The following is a 19141-nucleotide window of genomic DNA, read 5'->3' as shown; positions in this document are numbered from 1 at the left end:
CTTTCAGACACGTCTCATAACATCTTTCAGAAATATCTAGTGTCATCTTTCAGACACGTCTTATGTCATCTTTACGACATGTCTGGTGTCGTTCTTTCAGACACGTATCATGTCATCTTTCAGACATATCTAGTGTCATCTTTCAGACATATCTAGTGTCATCTTTCAAACACGTCTCATGTCATCTTTCAGACAAATCTAGTGCCATCTTTCAGACACGTATCATGTCATCTTTCAGACATATCTAATGTCATCTTTCAGACACGTCTCATGTCATTTTTCAGACATATCTAATGTCATCTTTCAGACACGTCTCATGTCATCTTTCAGCCAAATCTACCCTAATAAAAATGTATTATACACTGACGATTGAGTGAATAATTGTATCATTCGGTGTATGATCAAGATGATAGCCCGAAACGGTTGTTAAGCACTTTGTATCATATTTTTCTATTAGGGTAGTGCCATCTTTCAGACCCGTATCATGTCATCTTTCAGACAAATCTAGTGCCATCTTTCAGACACGTATCATGTCATCTTTCAGACATATCTAGTGTCATCTTTCAGACACGTCTCATGTCATTTTTTCAGACATATCTAGTGTCATCTTTCAGACACGTATCATGTCATCTTTCAGACAAATCTAGTGCCATCTTTCAGACACGTATCATGTCATCTTTCAGACAAATCTTGTGCCATCTTTCAGACACGTATCATGTCATCTTTCAGACATATCTAGTGTCATCTTTCAGACACGTATCATGTCATCTTTCAGACAAATCTAGTGTCATCTTTCAGACACGTCTCATGTCATTTTTTCAGACATATCTAGTGTCATCTTTCAGACAAATCTAGTGCCATCTTTCAGACACGTATCATGTCATCTTTCAGACAAATCTTGTGCCATCTTTCAGACACGTATCATGTCATCTTTCAGCCAAATCTACCCTAATAAAAATGTATTATACACTGACGATTGAGTGAATAATTGTATCATTCGGTGTATGATCAAGATGATAGCCCGAAACGGTTGTTAAGCACTTTGTATCATATTTTTCTATTAGGGTAGTGCCATCTTTCAGACCCGTATCATGTCATCTTTCAGACAAATCTAGTGCCATCTTTCAGACACGTATCATGTCATCTTTCAGACATATCTAGTGTCATCTTTCAGACACGTCTCATGTCATTTTTTTCAGACATATCTAGTGTCATCTTTCAGACACGTATCATGTCATCTTTCAGACAAATCTAGTGCCATCTTTCAGACACGTATCATGTCATCTTTTAGACAAATTTTGTGCCATCTTTCAGACACGTATCATATCATCTTTCAGACATATCTAGTGTCATCTTTCAGACACGTCTCATGTCATCTTTCAGACAAATCTAGTGCCATCTTTCAGACACGTATCATGTCATCTTTCAGACATATCTAGTGTCATCTTTCAGACACGTCTCATGTCATTTTTCAGACATATCTAGTGTCATCTTTCAGACACGTCTCATGTCATCTTTCAGACATATCTAGTGTCATCTTTCAGACACGTCTCATAACATCTATCAGAAATATCTAGTATCATCTTTCAGACACGTCTCATGTCATCTTTCAGACATATCTAGAGTCATCTTTCAGACACGTTTCATGTCATCTTTCAGACATATCTAGTGTCATCTTTCAGACACGTCTCATGTCATCTTTCAGACATATCTAGAGTCATCTTTCAGGCACAGATCTCAAAACTTACGTGGATTGAGGTTTTCAAGCTCAATGTTTCCAATAAAGCATCATATTCCATCGTTTCATTCAGTATTCCTTGCCACAGTCTTATTCATTCTCAATCTCCGATCTCAAAACTTTCTTGGATTGAGGTTTTCAAGCTCAATGTTTCCAATAAAGCATCAAAACCAGAAAATATTCCATCGTTCTATTTAGTATTCCTTGCCACAGTCTTATTCATTCTCAATCTCCGATCTCAAAACTTTCTTGGATTGAGGTTTTCAAGCTCAATGTTTCCAATAAAGCATCAAAACCAGAAAATATTCCATCATTTCATTTAGTATTCCATGCCACAGTCTTATTCATTCTCAATCTCCGATCTTAAAACTATCTTGGATTGAGGTTTTCAAGCTCAATGTTTCCAATAAAGCATCAAAACCAGAATATATTCCAGCGTTTTATTAAGTATTCCTTTCCACAGACTTATTCATTATCAATCTCCGATCTCAAAACTTTCTTGGATTGAGGTTTCCAAGCTCAATGTTTCCAATAAAGCATCAAAACCAGAAAATATTCCATCGTTCTATTTAGTATTCCTTGCCACAGTCTTATTCATTCTCAATCTCCGATCTCAAAACTTTCTTGGATTGAGGTTTTCAAGCTCAATGTTTCCAATAAAGCATCAAAACCAGAATATATTCCATCGTTTCATTTAGTATTCCTTGCCACAGTCTTATTCATTCTCAATCTCCGATCTCAAAACTTTCTTGGATTGAGGTTTTCAAGCTCAATGTTTCCAATAAAGCATCAAAACCAGAATATATTCCATCGTTTTATTAAGTATTCCTTTCCACAGACTTATTCATTATCAATCTCCGATCTCAAAACTTTCTTGGATTGAGGTTTCCAAGCTCAATGTTTCCAATAAAGCATCAAATCCAGAAAATATTCCATCGTTCTATTTAGTATTCCTTGCCACAGTCTTATTCATTCTCAATCTCCGATCTTAAAACTTTCTTGGATTGAGGTTTTCAAGCTCAATGTTTCCAATAAAGCATCAAAACCAGAAAATATTCCATCATTTCATTTAGTATTCCATGCCACAGTCTTATTCAGTCGCAATCTCCGATCTCAAAACTTTCTTGGATTGAGGTTTTCAAGCTCAATGATTCCTATAAAGCATCAAAACCAGAAGATATTCCATAATTTCATTTAGTATTCCATGCCACAGTCTTATTCAGTCTCAATCTCCGATCTCAAAACTTTCTTGGATTGAGGTTTTCAAGCTCAATGATTCCTATAAAGCATCAAAACCAGAAAATATTCCATCATTTCATTTAGTATTCCATGCCACAGTCTTATTCATTCTCAATCTCCGATCTCAAAACTTTCTTGGATTGAGGTTTTCAAGCTCAATGTTTCCAATAAAGCATCAAAACCAGAAAATATTCCATCATTTCATTTAGTATTCCATGCCACAGTCTTATTCATTCTCAATCTCCGATCTTAAAACTTTCTTGGATTGAGGTTTTCAAGCTCAATGATTCCAATAAAGCATCAAAACCAGAAAATATTCCATCATTTCATTTAGTATTCCATGCCACAGTCTTATTCATTCTCAATCTCCGATCTTAAAACTTTCTTGGATTGAGGTTTTCAAGCTCAATGTTTCCAATAAAGCATCAAAACCAGAAAATATTCCATCATTTCATTTAGTATTCCATGCCACAGACTTATTCATTCTCAATCTCCGATCTCAAAACTTTCTTGGATTGAGGTTTTCAAGCTCAATGATTCCAATAAAGCATCAAAACCAGAAAATATTTCATCATTTCATTTAGTATTCCATGCCACAGTCTTATTTATTCTCAATCTCCGATCTCAAAACTTTCTTTAAGCTCAATGTTTCCAATAAAGCATCAAAACCAGAAAATATTCCATCATTTCATTTAGTATTCCATGCCACAATCTTATTCATTCTCAATCTCCGATCTCAACACTTTCTTGGATTGAGGTTTTCAAGCTCAATGTTTCCAATAAAGCATCAAAACCAGAAAATATTCCATCGTTTCATTAAGTATTCCTTGCCACAGTCCAGAAAATATTCCATCATTTCATTTAGTATTCCATGCCACAGACTTATTCATTCTCAATCTCCGATCTCAAAACTTTCTTGGATTGAGGTTTTCAAGCTCAATGTTTCCAATAAAGCATCAAAACCAGAAAATATTCCATCGTTTCATTTAGTATTCCTTGCCACAGTCTTATTCATTCTCAATCTCCGATCTCAAAACTTTCTTGGATTGAGGTTTTCAAGCTCAATGATTCCAATAAAGCATCAAAACCAGAATATATTCCACCGTTTCATTTAGAATTCCTTGCCACAGTCTTATTCATTCTCAATCTCCGATCTCAAAACTTTCTTGGATTGAGGTTTTCAAGCTCAATGTTTCCAATAAAGCATCAAAACCAGAAAATATTCCATCATTCCATTTAGTATTCCATGCCCCAGTCTTATTTATTCTCAATCTCCGATCCTAAAACTTTCTCGGATTGAGGTTTTCAAGCTGTTTCCAAAAAAGCATCAAAACCAGAACATATTCCATCGTTCATTAAGTATTCCTTGCCACAGTCTTATTCATTCTCAATCTCCGATCTCAAAACTTTCTTGGATTGAGGTTTTCAAGCTCAATGTTTCCAATAAAGCATCAAAACCAGAAAATATTCCATCGTTTCATTAAGTATTCCTTGCCACAGTCCAGAAAATATTCCATCATTTCATTTAGTATTCCATGCCACAGACTTATCCATTCTCAATCTCCGATCTCAAAACTTTCTTGGATTGAGGTTTTCAAGCTCAATGATTCCAATAAAACATCAAAACCAGAAAATATTCCATCATTTCATTTAGTATTCCTTGCCACAGTCTTATTCATTCTCAATCTCCGATCTCAAAACTTTCTTGGATTGAGGTTTTCAAGCTCAATGATTCCAATAAAACATCAAAACCAGAAAATATTCCATCATTTCATTTAGTATTCCTCGCCACAGTCTTATTCATTCTCAATCTCCGATCTCAAAAATTTCTTGGATTGAGGTTTTCAAGCTCAATGTTTCCAAAAAAACATCAAAACCAGAACATATTCCATCGTTCATTAAGTATTCCTTGCCACAGTCTTATTCTTTCTCAATCTCCGATCTCAAAACTTTCTTGGATTGAGGTTTTCAAGTTCAATGTTTCCAATAAAGCATCAAAACCAGAAAATATTCCATCATTCCATTTAGTATTCCATGCCACAGTCTTATTCAGTCTCAATCTCCGATCTCAAAACTTTCTTGGATTGAGGTTTTCAAGCTCAATGTTTCCAATAAAGCATCAAACCCAGAAAATATTCCATCATTCCATTTAGTATTCCATGCCACAGTCTTATTCAGTCTCAATCTCCGATCTCAAAACTTTCTTGGATTGAGGTTTTCAAGCTCAATGATTCCAATAAAGCATCAAAACCAGAAAATATTCCTTCATTTCATTTAGTATTCCATGCTTCAGTCTTATTCAGTCTCAATCTCCGATCTCAAAACTTTCTTGGATTGAGGTTTTCAAGCTCAATGCTTTCAATAAAGCATCAAAACCAGAAAATATTCCATCATTTCATTTATTATTTCTTGCCACAGACTTATTCAGTCTCAATCTCCGATCTCAAAACTTTCTTGGATTGAGGTTTTCAAGCTCAATGATTCCAATAAAGCATCAAAACCAGAAAATATTGCATAGCTACATTCATATGTATTTAAAAAAAATCCAAAATAAAACATTCCAATCAGCACTACTCATCACAATTTATTTATGATTTCCATTCACAATCTCTGATTCAAGTACACAATTATTATTACGCATACCGCAATTTGCTAGTTTAAAGTCACTTTATTTAAATAGTTTTTTTTTTTGAAGTTGTAATATCTTCCGCATAAAAAATATTGTCGCGCTTATCTTAGATTCTCAGCAAGCTGCGTTCGAAACGCGCAGCCTCAGATCGCGCCAGACCGCGCACGTATGATTTGTACACGGTGTGCACCTTGGCTAAAACTGTTTTGCAGCCGCCGGGTGGAGCTGTCAGCCGCCGTGTATAAATCAAACGGGCGCAATCTTATGGCGGCTGACTCAGATCAGCAGGATCTGAGTGATTAAGCTAGGATGCACAATAAATGGTAAGCTACTAATTTCCTTTGGAAGTACATCCCAACATAAGCCTCAATTTTATTAATTTTAAATTGGGTTAATTGCACTCACTTTTGAGTATTTTCGTTCCTCCGTGTTAGACAACGCAGTCAAAAACTATAGCAAACAAAGCACCAAACCACGCGCGAGCCGAAAATGAAAGCACGAACTACTCGCCCAAGTGCTTAATTATAACAATACAGCGACAACGATGAAGTACCTGCCGTCATTATGGAAATGCCCACCAAACTGCGAAAATCATCATCCCACATTATTGGTACAACAACACAACAATCAAGCACGAATCTAAACTGCTGCGTCCTGCGTTTGCATGGACAAAATAAATCACGTCTCTGCTTGACGACACCACGTACCACATTCCGATAATCTGATCGACAAAATGTAAATTCGTACTTACCAACTGCGCCATTGTAGGAATTTCTTTCACTTATTATCATATTTTACAAGTATTTTTTTTTTTTTCAATTCAATTCAACTTTTTTTTTCAATTTATTTCACCATTTTTTCAAACTTCTACTTTTCACAATAAAACAAAACCACCATCACTCAACGCATCTGTCTCTAAACTGCTCCGACAACCTTCGACTCACCGTTCACCTTTTCCGTCTCTCCTTTTTCTCTCTATTTCGTTTTTCTCTCGCACACGCGAACCCTTCGTGCTGTTCGGTTGAAGCTGCTGCAAGCCTACGCTCGGAGACTCTTGCGCGCTGTTGCCAATTTTCATCATCCGTGTTCTGTTTCCTTCTCCCGAGTGACTTGTGTTGTATACCACACTGATACGAATTGTTCGACAACATTTCGTATGATATATTGTATATAGCGCAGGACCGACATTTGAATACGCACAGTTACATTACAATATTTATTTCAAGCATTAGCATTTTTATTTAATATTATTCATTACTACATCCACTACAACACTTATCGAATGGTTTTCAACTCCTATAACCTCAGCTTCAGATCACCAAAAACTGATACATGCGGCAGATGCGATCGACTAAGGATGCAAATAAAAACTGAAACAGATGATAGCAAAAAAGAGGAATTGCAGATAACTCTCAAAAATCATCAAGATGCTGGTCAAAGGGTATATGATGAGAAACGCAATGATGTCATCCTTTCTGAAACCGATCCGACTGTAAGGACGTGTTCCTTCGACCTTCAAAAACAGTTGGCCACTCCACACCTCAGAAACGGCGAAGCATTCTACTCCCGACAGCTTTATACCTACAACATGACTGTTTTCGCATCGTACCTGGGAGAAAATGCTGCGTCCTGTTATTTATGGGACGAGACTAAGGGTAAGCGCGGCTCTCAGGAAATTGGCTCCTGTCTTCTTAAAGATCTACATGGAATTCCCAGCACCGTTAAAACGGTCATCTACTACAGCGACCGATGTTCTGGTCAGAATAATAATAAGACGATAGTATTTCTTTTTACGTATTTTATTGAGCTCATGCAACAAACAGGTAGATCACTACAAATTTTCCATAAATTTATGCAAAGCGGACACTCACATATGGAAGTCGATAGTGTGCATGGTGCCATTGAAAAAGCGAAGAAGAAAACAACTGCCGATATAGAGATTCCTCACGATTGGGCAATCCTTATCAGCTCAGTACGACGCAGTGTTCCATTCAATGTTATTGAGTTAGAACAAAAAGAAATACTAAACCTGAAATCTCTGGAAACAAGGTATCAAATACCAAAAAAGTCAACGACGGGAGAACCGTTTCGTATGAAGAGTGCCATGGTTTTCCGCTATTCTACTGATCATCCCGAATTAGTGGAATATAAAGCAGACGTGATGGATGCCGAGTTTAACGCCATTCTCGTATTTCCAAGGAAATCAGACGACGTTACCAACCTGATACTAGAGCCAATAACTGATCAGCCAATCGAGCTACCAACAGCAAAGTTGGAGGACCTCCGGAAGCTAATGCCATATATAAAACAAAAAGATTATTATTCTACATTTTTAAAACGATTGGTTCCTCCGAAGAAAGGGAGAAAAGGAAGAAACACTGTGGAGGACCATTTTGAGGCAGATCGGGATCCGCTGGAAGATACCGATGAAGAATGAAGGATTAATTGATATAAGATTCCATGCGACGATCTTCAGGAGTTATGCTGGCGTAATAGACGTTCGTTTACGTGGTAAATTTGAGTAATATTAATTATAACACATTTCCGTAAGGCAAAGGTTAAATGAAAAAAATCGAAGAAAATCAAAGCGAAATTGTAACGTGAGAAATAAACCGAGAAATAAATCTTGTTTTTGATAAAGTTTAAATGTTAATTACAATATATCTTCTGGTGTATTAGAACATTCCCTTTAAATTTGATGATGATTAACCTGGGCTTGTTAGGGGAATACCTGTAAGTAAAAGAAAATCGCGTTAAGTACTGTTCCTTTGAATTCCACTAAGAATTTGCATCCTTTGACAGATACGTATTTCGACCTCAACTGTAAGGTCGTCTTCAGTGTCTTGTACTTTATTTATACAGTCGAGTCAAGTACAAGACACTGAAGACGACCTTACAGTTGAGGTCGAAATACGTATCTGTCAAAGGATGCAAATTCTTAGTGGAATTCAAAGGAACAGTACTTAACGCGATTTCCTTTAAATTTGTTAAAACTGTAAAATGTAATCTAAATAACTGTTTCTTTGAACGAAGTCGTTCAGGTCAGGTTTCAGTTGGGTCTTGTACCACTTGGGCAGGTGTACTTATTTTGGCCACTTGCCGCTATAACCAAGTCAATTTCAAACGGATTGATTTGAATTTTTGTATAGAGTTAGGCACGTACAGTATCTTACTCTACTGCCGTGAATCGCAAGTCAGTCCCATATGTAAAAAGTAGGCATTGAGAAAATGACCTCTGAAGTTTTCAAATTCGATTTCCATGCGAAACTCTAAAAAATCGCCATGAATTGAAAACTTTTGCGATCATCATGAAACTTTCACATATTGTTTCAAACTTGAATACGTAACAGTGAAAAATATAAAACTGGCTAAAATAGTGTTAGGTTTTGTACCGGAGGGCACACAAGTTCGTAATGAGACTGACTTGCGATTACATTTCATTATGGGACAATCTGACTTGGTTTTGTTTTTCAATTTTACTGAACAAACTATATATTTTTTTGAACGCAGCTGAAAGATCATCCGAAGAAAGCTCGAAAACGGTCATTAACTCATTTTTGCCCAAAATGCAGATGGGACTGACTTGCGATTCACGGCAGTCTATACAAAAACTCAAATCAATCAGTTTAACATTGACTTAGTTATAGCGGCAAGTGTCCAAAATAGGTACACCTGCCCAAGTGGTACAAGACCCTATGTTGTAGTATTAATGTTTCAGTGCATCGAACTACCCGCGGGGGAGGGGGTGGAGTGGCCTTGTCGGGTAATAGAAGATGGCGATAGTTGTCCCAAGCCAAAATATTGAAAAGCCGAAAACATCTGGCTTTTTTGGATATTTCGGCTTGGGAAAATTAGTTCCCCCCCCTGGAACTACTTAAAATTTAAGTTTAATAAGTTAAGCTCCATTCGAATCTTTTCAACAACGTACATTTTTATTAGATGCCATTGTTTTACAATTATAAAAACATGGTCGCTAGCCTTTCAAAATTTTGAATAAAAAACATATACGTTCCTCGGGTCATGCACAAATTACGTCACGCTTTAAAGGGGAGTGGGGGTTCGTATAACATGACCACCCATAAGAAAATGGTGTGGTCCGATACAAAAAGTCTGACATAGGAGGGAGGGAAATTGAAAAAAAAAGGTTATTTTTGCGTGACATAATTTGTGTACCACCCCTGTAGGGAGTTGGATTGCAATTTATGGAATTTTGGAATGATTAGAGATTATAAAATCCACTTTGATTATGTTTTACTTGATACAATTTTAAAAGGTCCTAACCCACTTTGCTGTTTTGTGCAGTCCAAACTGAGAGGTCCCAACTGAATTTTTAAATGCAGAAGGTCCTATCTGCAAAAACATGTCAAAAAATGGGAAAAATGACAATAATATGCTAAACAAACATCGTTAACGAATTCTGCGACCCAATTTACATCTTAGAAGTGAATAAAAGTTTCTTCGCATTGTTGCAATTAAATTGGCATTTAAGTTAGTCATTAAAATTTTCGATTCGCATTTTCTCTGTTCCAAGCCAATGTCAGTTAGGACCATTTGAAATGTTCGGCCTTTGTCATCAAACATTTTTGTCCCATGCTATTGCTCACGATTTGTCGGAGTTTGTTTTGTTACAAAGTTTACAAACGGACCACCGATCTGACATCGACTACGCATCATCAGATGGGCGGAGGGGTGGAGTGGGTGGTCCCATCGGATTCACGAACATCGCACACTCATTGAACAGGGGGGAAAAAGGTAACTCAGGCGCAGCCTAGCCGTAGTTGCCTCGCCAGTAGTTTTTGTTTTGATCCCTCCGTTTTGGTGCTTAGTCATTTTCGGATCGTCTCGTCAGCAATTTCGCAAGACTGTCGCCACTGGTGTTGCATTTGGATATCGATCCATTCGCGTGCATTCCGTCGTCTGGTGTGTGCATTGTCTCCAACCGCGAACGCCAAGTTGGGTAATCGTCGTCCACCGATCAGTGTTCTCAATATAAATCTCTCGTGGTATCGGCTGCAATGGCCACATTGAACGAATCGTTGATCCTGGCGTTGGAGCGGACCAACGCCAAAGATCGATACGTGACGGGAGCGGAAACGCTGTTGCGGCTGCTGGATAACATCATCCGAGAACCCGGGAATGAGAAGTACCGCTCGGTGCGGCTGGAGAACAAGGCCATCAAGGAGAAATTGCTGTCGGTGTCCGGAATGAAACCGCTCATGCTGGAGATTGGCTACGTGGAGGCGAGTGGCACACTGACCCTTCCCGCGAATGTAGTCATTGCCAAGCTGCGCAAGTATCGAGATTTTATCAACGAACGCAAAGAGCTGATGAAAAACCCACCCTCGACGTCGTCTGCGTCGGCGTCGATTGTCCAGTCGTCGCCGTCGCCTGCCCTGTTGGAAGCGAAAGCGAACGCGGAAGTGATTGCTGTCCCGAAACCGGTCATCCGAGCCGGGAAGTCGTTCCAGCAGAGAATAGCTTTCCCTAAAATTGTAAGTTCTAGGAATGGATTCCTGCAGCAGCTGGAGCTGCTCTCGGATCAGGTCACGCAGTACGAGGACGAACAACTGCTCCAAAGTGGACGAGATTTGGTGCCCCTGGAAACGCTCAAATCGCGCGCCAAGGAAAAGCTCCGGCAGATTCAGAAGATGATCAAAGCTGGCACTTACCACGAGGACGAAGAACCGTGGATGGTGGATCTGGTGCTGGAGGAGCTGGTCGGTTGGTTCAAGGCGGATTTCTTCCGCTGGATCAATGCGCTGCCGTGTGCGGTTTGTGGCAACGAGAAGACCCAACAGGTCGAGAGCCACGTGGAGGACGGCGTGCGGGTTGAGGTGTATAGGTGCTGTGGCGAGACGAGGCGATTCTATAGGTGAGTTTGGTTTGTCCAATTTTACAGGCCTTTTCAATTTACTAATTTAGCGAACTTTATCATGAATGAATACACAGAACTCTGTTACTTTCCCATTCTAACGTAAACCGTTGGGATTTCTTCTTCTTATTGCCTCCGACGATGTTTTCAACAATACTTCAGAGTACGCACTTCAAAAGATTCTTGCAAAGGCTTCATCAAATAACAGTTTCTCGAAATATTTGTTTAGGATGTCCATCAAGGTTTCATTTAGATGATTACCCAAATAATTCTTAAGAAATTCCAGAATGAATTACTATAAAAAAATCTCCAATAACTCTTTCGAAACCAGATATTCTTCCAAAAAACTACATCGGAATTCCGCCAGAGAAAGAGTAGTCCTTTAAAATTTCTTCAAACATTCAGTCATGGTTTTTTTCAGGAGATCCTCCAAATACTCCTTTAACCCTTTGAAACCGATTTTTTTTCCCAAGCGTCATTATAGAGTTTTTTTCTACGTATTTTTGTGGTTTTGGTGCTCAACAGCATGTAAAGGGAAGAATATGAAGCAACATATTTTTTTCTGGATATCCTAGGTCATCCAAACTATTCTGGAGTTCAGATCCTGAAGTCTACGGGTGTAACGATAACTTCTTTCATTAAATTATGATACGAGTTGTATTCTATCATATCCAGTAAGTATTCTGAAAGTTCAAAAGACAGTATCATGTCAGTCGGAATACCCTGGTTCATCCCAACTGTTCTTGAGTTCAGATCCCAATGTCTACGGGTGAAATAGTAACTTCTTTCATTACACAAAGCTACGATTTGTATTATATCATGTCCAGTAAGTCTTCTGAAAGTTCAACGAATAGTATCAGAACCGTCGGGATATCCTAGGTCATCCAAACTGTTTAGATCCTAAAATCTACGCGTGTAGGGTAACTTCTTTCTTTATATAAAGCAACGATGATCGACTCTGAATGTCCCAAAGGTTTATAATAAACAAGTAGACTTCAGATTGCTCCAGTAACCACGGATAAATTTGCAACGTTACTCAGTATAGTAGATATAGTTGATGTCCTGAACTCTGAAGTTCTGAACTTCAAGGTAGTTTGGCTGACCAGGAATATCCCTATAGTGTCTCTAAATAACATTTGAGATTTCAAGATCTTCACGGATCCCAGCATATTATGCAATACTATTATTTATGGCGATAACAGATTAAGTTATTCTTGTAGATTTGAAGGACTTCATTATAGAACAGTTCGGACGACCCTGAATGCCTCTAAGTTTTATAATAAACAAGTAGATTTCAGATTGCTCCAGTAACCGCGGTTGATTATGCAACGTTACTTAGTATAACAGATATGACTATTGTTACGAGTGTAGATCCGGAGTTCTGAACTCCAAGGTAGTTTGGCTGATCTGGAATATCCCTATACACAGTGTTCAATAAGTTCGGATACACAATAAAATTGAATTTATTTCCCATCTGTAATTCAGATTTGCAAAGTGAATGTATTAATTGAAAGCTCACATAATACAGATCAAATACAGTATATGTTTTGAAATAAACTGTCCTTTGTCCTTTTGTAATAATTGCAAATGTGTCTCAAGTTCCTTTCGGCCGGCACGCATATCTTTCATTGGTAGGGGAATTCAAGTATTTTGGACAGACCGTTACGCGTATATATTTTGGGCATTTACGGCAAAATCAAATGGAAGTGTCCAAAACATATACGCGTAACGGTCTGTCCAAATTACCTGAATCACCCTATTTCGTCTAGTAGAGTAGTGGAGTTAAGATAAATCAAATTAGGTTGTTGCCCTCAGCATAAGTGGTAGCAACTAACAAGGGATACTCAAAATAACTGGGTCAGATAAAATTTTCAATTTTCAAAAAATGTTCAGCTAGCTGTAACTTTTCGAAAAGGGCATCAAATATTCTCAAATTTTTACTGTAAGTTCATCAACTAGTTGTGTATCAGTGGTCAAAATTTGGGAAGGATCGGGCCATTCTACACAAAGTTATAAAGGTTCTAGAAAAAGGCATAATTTTCCGATAGCCAATTTTGAGCTGTTATATCTTCGGATTCAATGAACCGAATGCAATGAAATTTTGATCATTTATAACTCATATAATGAGCGATTTAAAACATAGCATAGCCGACCGTACACATCCTGGAGTGGCTGTCGATAGAGGCGTTAAATGCGCCAGAAAATTTGCCTGGGACTTGACAAACCTTCAATGAACGACCTCTTTGTTCGACACCTGGCCAGGTCCTTACGATCAGCGGGGATGGGGAGGAAATGTTGATTAGATATCTACTCAGAATATGTCCAAGAACTTGGGCCACTTCATAGATATCTGGAGTTGGAAGTTGGATGGGGTTTTATAGGATGCTTTCTTTGGCGAAAAAGCAGATAATTGGTACATTTTTTAGAATAATAATATTTTTATTTACCTGTATTAATCTGAAAAAGAAAGTTATTAATTATGTGATGTGGTGTGATGTGGTTGATAACTACCACCAGTGCAGGTCTTGCCATGTCGTACGGTTCCTCTCAATACATATTAAGATTTCCGTCTGGTGGTTTGTTCCCCAAGGGTGCGTCAAACATATTGCAGGCTGCTGGAGCTGATCTATTCACAACCACCGCAATCAATAATTGTGATGCCTGTGGAGGATATCTCCGTGATTTGGGCCTGGTGACCACTACTCCCGCCTCCAACCATCAATATGTTTAATACCCTCCCAATTACCCTCCTCCCATAAATACATATACACATGGCAAATGAATAAATAATTGTAGATACAAAAGGAACAATCTCACCAATTACGAAACAGCTACATCATCTACGGCGGATGTCCAGACAATAGCACCATGAATCTTCTTCCTTGGTATGCCCGCAAACGGTTCGGCAGGAAATTTCACCCGAAAGCAACGACGTCCAGATCCAGTACGATTTCCGTGGTTTGTCTTTCCTATTGCATCACGTTTGGAACAGCTCGCTTCTTCAGTCGCCGGGAAGAATTGTGTCGGGACCAATGCCCCGGCCAATGTTCAGTGCCAGGATTAGTCGTCGACGTTCACCCGCTAGACACACTCCATCACAGCCAACTTGAACTATTCATTGCCCATCAGCTTTCCCTTGTTGAACCGCTTCACCTTCAGGACTTAAGCTAGTATGACACTCTTTGACCAATGCCAAATATTTGACCACTTTTGACAGTTAAATTTTGACCTAGGTGTACCTGGCAAACAAAAATATTTGTCACTCTCGAAAAACGAATAGGAACAAACAGAGTCAAACAAACTGCCAAAATTTATCTGTCAAAAGTGGACAAATATTTGGCGTCTGGACAAAGAGTGTAATAGCACCCTTACACGGCACACGGATCTTTCCTTCTTCTTCTATTTCTACTTATTTATCGTTAATTATTACTGAACGCGGAAATTGCAAATACATTCGAAATCACATATTTTTTTGATCGTGGAAAAATTGAAATCTGAGCTGCCATATAATGAGCTATTTAAAACATTTGACTAAACTTAAAATTCTTCACACGAAAGAAAATTATTTCGATTAGATTATTTTTCTAATATAACACCAATTTTTCCAAAACTTCATCATCGTTTCAAAATTCGAGATAGTAATTATAGTTCATTTAAGTTCCCTCTAATTGAATTGAATATATTTATGCTTCAAAGAAAAGCAACCAAATAGCCTTCATTAAATTGAAAAAGTAATGGGATGCATATGAAAAATAGATAAATTTACTGAAAAAACATGGAATAAATGAAATCGCCATAACTTATTTTCTTATTAATAATTTCAAATTAAGTCTACTGTTTTTCAAAGTTCATTATTTAAGTCATAAATGATCAAAATTTCATTGTATTCGGTTCATTCAATCCGGAGATATAGCAGCTCAAAATTGGCTATCGGATAATTATACCTTTTTCTAGAACCTTTATAACTTTGTGTAGAATGGCTCGATCCTTCCCAAATTTTGACCGCTGATACACAACTAGTTGATGGGCTTACAGTAAAAATTTGAGAATATTTGATGCCCTTTTCGAAAAGTTACAGCGAGTTGAACATTTTTGGAAAAGTGAAAATTTTGCCTGTCCCAGTTATTTTGAGTATCCCCTGTATGACCATTCGAAATAATCCATAAGATTCAGATTGAGTGAAGTACGGAGTGATTTTATCTTGACCCATAATTATCTTTCATAATTTCATAATCATCATAATTTAACCCATAATTATCTTTTCCAAAACTTGATTATATCCCTATTGTGGCAAATTTTGACCAAAATTGGCGTTACATAATGTATTTATGCCTTTTTCATAGAAACAAGCATATTTTGACTAAACTTGCAAATTTATGGCCATACACTGAAATAGCAGTGTAAAGCTTTTGTCTATTAATTTAGTTATTTTAATTTAGTACAGTGAGATGTAAACTCAAAAGTCAACGTTTTAGACTTCTGTAGCATGAGCAACTTTTCGAAAATTATTCTAGGTGCCGGAGCTAAAAAACATTAGATACATCTTATAAAAACCTGAATTAATCCACCTATGGTGAACAGAACCCTTCTTACACTTATTAAAATTATTGTTGTATTATTCGTATGTATGATTGTGGTTTTTGGTCATTCTAGAAATTATTGTAGTTGATTGCTTTCCATAATAGAATCATCGACCATGGGCTCAACTACCAGATTTTTTTTTGTCTCAAAAGCGTAAATTTTATTGCTCCTTGGTACTCCTGGAAAGATATCTCGGAAACAAAATGCCCAAACGGCATGAAATTCAATAGCATACTACTAGGATGCTGTAGCTTTCATTTGGTGCTGAGAGAACTCAAATCGATTGACACACGGCTGATTCATTTATTATGAAGCATTTTGTCAAAGACCTCTTAAAAAGTTAAGTTGTATTACTCCAAAGTACTCCCCGAAAGATATCTCGGTAACCGAACGTCCACTCAAAATAAAATTCAAAAGCGTTCTACTAGGATGTAGTAGTTTTCGTTTGGGGCCTTAAGAACCCAAATCGGTTGGTAGACGGCTGAGAAATTTATGGTGATACACTTTGTCAAAAATATCTAAAATAATTAAGTTGTACTACTCCCTAGCACTCTTTGAAAGATATCTCGGTAACCGAACGTCCAATCAAAATAAAATTCAATAGCGTTCCACTAGGATGTAGTAGCTTTCATTTGCTTCCAAGAGAACTCAAATCGGTCAACAGACGGCTGAGAACCGTGAGTGACATTTTTTTGTAACATACATACACACACACACACATACACACACACGCACATACAGACATTTGCTCAATTCGTCGAGCTGAGTTGATTGGTATATGTGACTCGGCCCTGCGGGCCTCGGATCGAAAGTCGGTTTTCCAAGCGGTATTTATACCCTTCTTATGGGTGTAAGAAGGGTAAAAGGCTTTTCCTACATACATTCAATGATATTTTTGCTACTGTTTATTAAGCTCAAATATTACAAAGAGATAGTAGCTTTTATGTATTTGATGCAATTGCATTTTCATGTATAACTAACTTGTGTAACCAAATATGATCATAAAAAATCTGTTGACAAACGGCTGAGAAATGTATTATGATACATTTTATCAAAAATCTCTCAAAAGCGTAAATTTCATTACTCCTTAGTACTCGTGGAAAGATATCTCAGAAACAAAATGTCCAAACGGCATGAAATTTAATAGCATACTACTTGGATGCTGTAGCTTTCATTTGATGCTGAGAGAACTCAAATCGATTGACACACGGCTGATTCATTTATTATGAAGCATTTTGTCAAAGACCTCTTAAAAAGTTAAGTTGTATTACTCCAAAGTACTCCCCGAAAGATATCTCGGTTACAAAATGTCCAATCGGAATGAAATTCAAAAGCGTTCTTCTAGGGTGCAGTAGCTTTCGTTTCGAGCCTTAAGAACCCGATTCGGTTGATAGACGGCTGAGAAATTTATGGTGATACACTTTGTCAAAAATATCTAAAATAATTAAGTTGTACTACTCCCTAGCACTCTTTGAAAGATATCTCGGTAACCGAACGTCCAATCAAAATAAAATTCAATAGCGTTCTACTATGATGTAGTAGCTTTCATTTGCTTCCAAGAGAACTCAAATCGGTCAACAGACGGCTGAGAACCGTGAGTGACATTTTTTTGTAACATACATACACACACACACACACACATACACACACACGCACATACAGACATTTGCTCAATTCGTCGAGCTGAGTTGATTGGTATATGTGACTCGGCCCTGCGGGCCTCGGATCGAAAGTCGGTTTTCCAAGCGGTATTTATACCCTTCTTATGGGTGTAAGAAGGGTAAAAGGCTTTTCCTACATACATTCAATGATATTTTTGCTACTGTTTATTAAGCTCAAATATTACAAAGAGATAGTAGCTTTTATGTATTTGATGCAATTGCATTTTCATGCAGAGCTCCTTGAAAAACCAAATTTGATCATAAAAACCGATTTAATCCACCTATGGTGAACAGAACCCTTCTTACACCTATTAAAAATATTGTTGTATTATTCGTATTTAACAAATTTATTTTTATTGATTGACCAAAAGTTCTAGAAAATATTGTGGATTTGGCATCTAGTGGTTTGGTTTTCAAAATAGCATCAGACCATGGACTTAACTACCAGAAATGCCAGACACCTCCTAGAATCTTGTATGGAATGTTTAAAAATAATAGTTTCCATATTCAACAAATGGATAAGAAAATCAGCGAGATACACTTTGTCTAATATCTCTTAATCAGTCGAATAAATTAGATCCGAAGTACTTGGTATTCATAGTTATGGTGCAAAAAGGACAAAAATGCTAGTATACACTTTATATTATTATTATTATTTATTTATTTATTAAAGAGGTTTTAACAAAAAGTCATTCGCCTCCGATACACTTTATATGAGATCAGCATTATTTATTGAAAAATAATTTACTTTAGACTGGTCAAAATCTAATGCAAGAGAACAAGCGAATATAATAATAAAAAACCCGATTTAATCCACCTATGGTGAACAGAACCCTTCTTACACTTATTAAAAATATTGTTGTATTATGCTTATTAAGCAAATTTATATTGTGTGATTGACCAAAAGTTCTTGAAAATATTGTGGATTTGACATCTAGTGAATTGGTTCCCAAAATAGCATCAGACCATGGACTTACCAGAAATGCCAGACAATAGCTTTCATATTCTGAAATATTGTATCTTTTGTTAACTGCCAAATAATCTTGAATCGATTAACAAATGGATAAGAAAATCAGCGAGATGCACTTTGTCTAATATCTCTTAATCAGTCGAATAAATTAGCTCCGAAGTACTTGGTATTCATGGTTATGGTGTAAAAAGGACAAAAATGATACATCTACTAAGTTAATCTGTTTTGGCATTAACTAGTTATTTTGGCTGTCCGGTTCTTGCATTTTTCCAACAATATATAAATTCAAAGCTTTCATTTAACATATTGTTAGTTTTCATACAATTCCTGTGTATTTGTAATTTGTTAATTATAATTTTGTTGAAAACAATAACCTGCTAGAATACACTTTGTATGAGATCAGCATAATTTATTGAAAATAATTTCCCATAGACTGATGAAAAACTAATGC

At 37.1% G+C, this 19141-nt stretch overlaps 1 protein-coding gene across 1 annotated transcript in view; it reads left to right on the top strand.

Moving 5' to 3' along the window:
• Positions 1-10382: 10382 nt before the first annotated feature.
• The window catches only part of LOC134288730 (peptide-N(4)-(N-acetyl-beta-glucosaminyl)asparagine amidase-like), a 33766-nt gene continuing 25007 nt past the window's right edge, over positions 10383-19141 (top strand). Inside the window, exon 1 of the mRNA XM_062854488.1 lies at positions 10383-11478. Coding sequence (XP_062710472.1) covers positions 10622-11478 — 857 coding nt within the window. The 5' untranslated portion in view covers positions 10383-10621. The remainder of the gene's footprint in view (positions 11479-19141) is intronic.

The sequence above is a fragment of the Aedes albopictus genome, chromosome 2 (genome assembly GCF_035046485.1).
Source record: "Aedes albopictus strain Foshan chromosome 2, AalbF5, whole genome shotgun sequence".
In the NCBI taxonomy this organism is placed as follows: Eukaryota; Metazoa; Arthropoda; class Insecta; order Diptera; family Culicidae; genus Aedes; species Aedes albopictus.
Note: the sequence above shows the minus strand (reverse complement) of the source record. Positions and strands in the feature narration are given on the sequence as shown.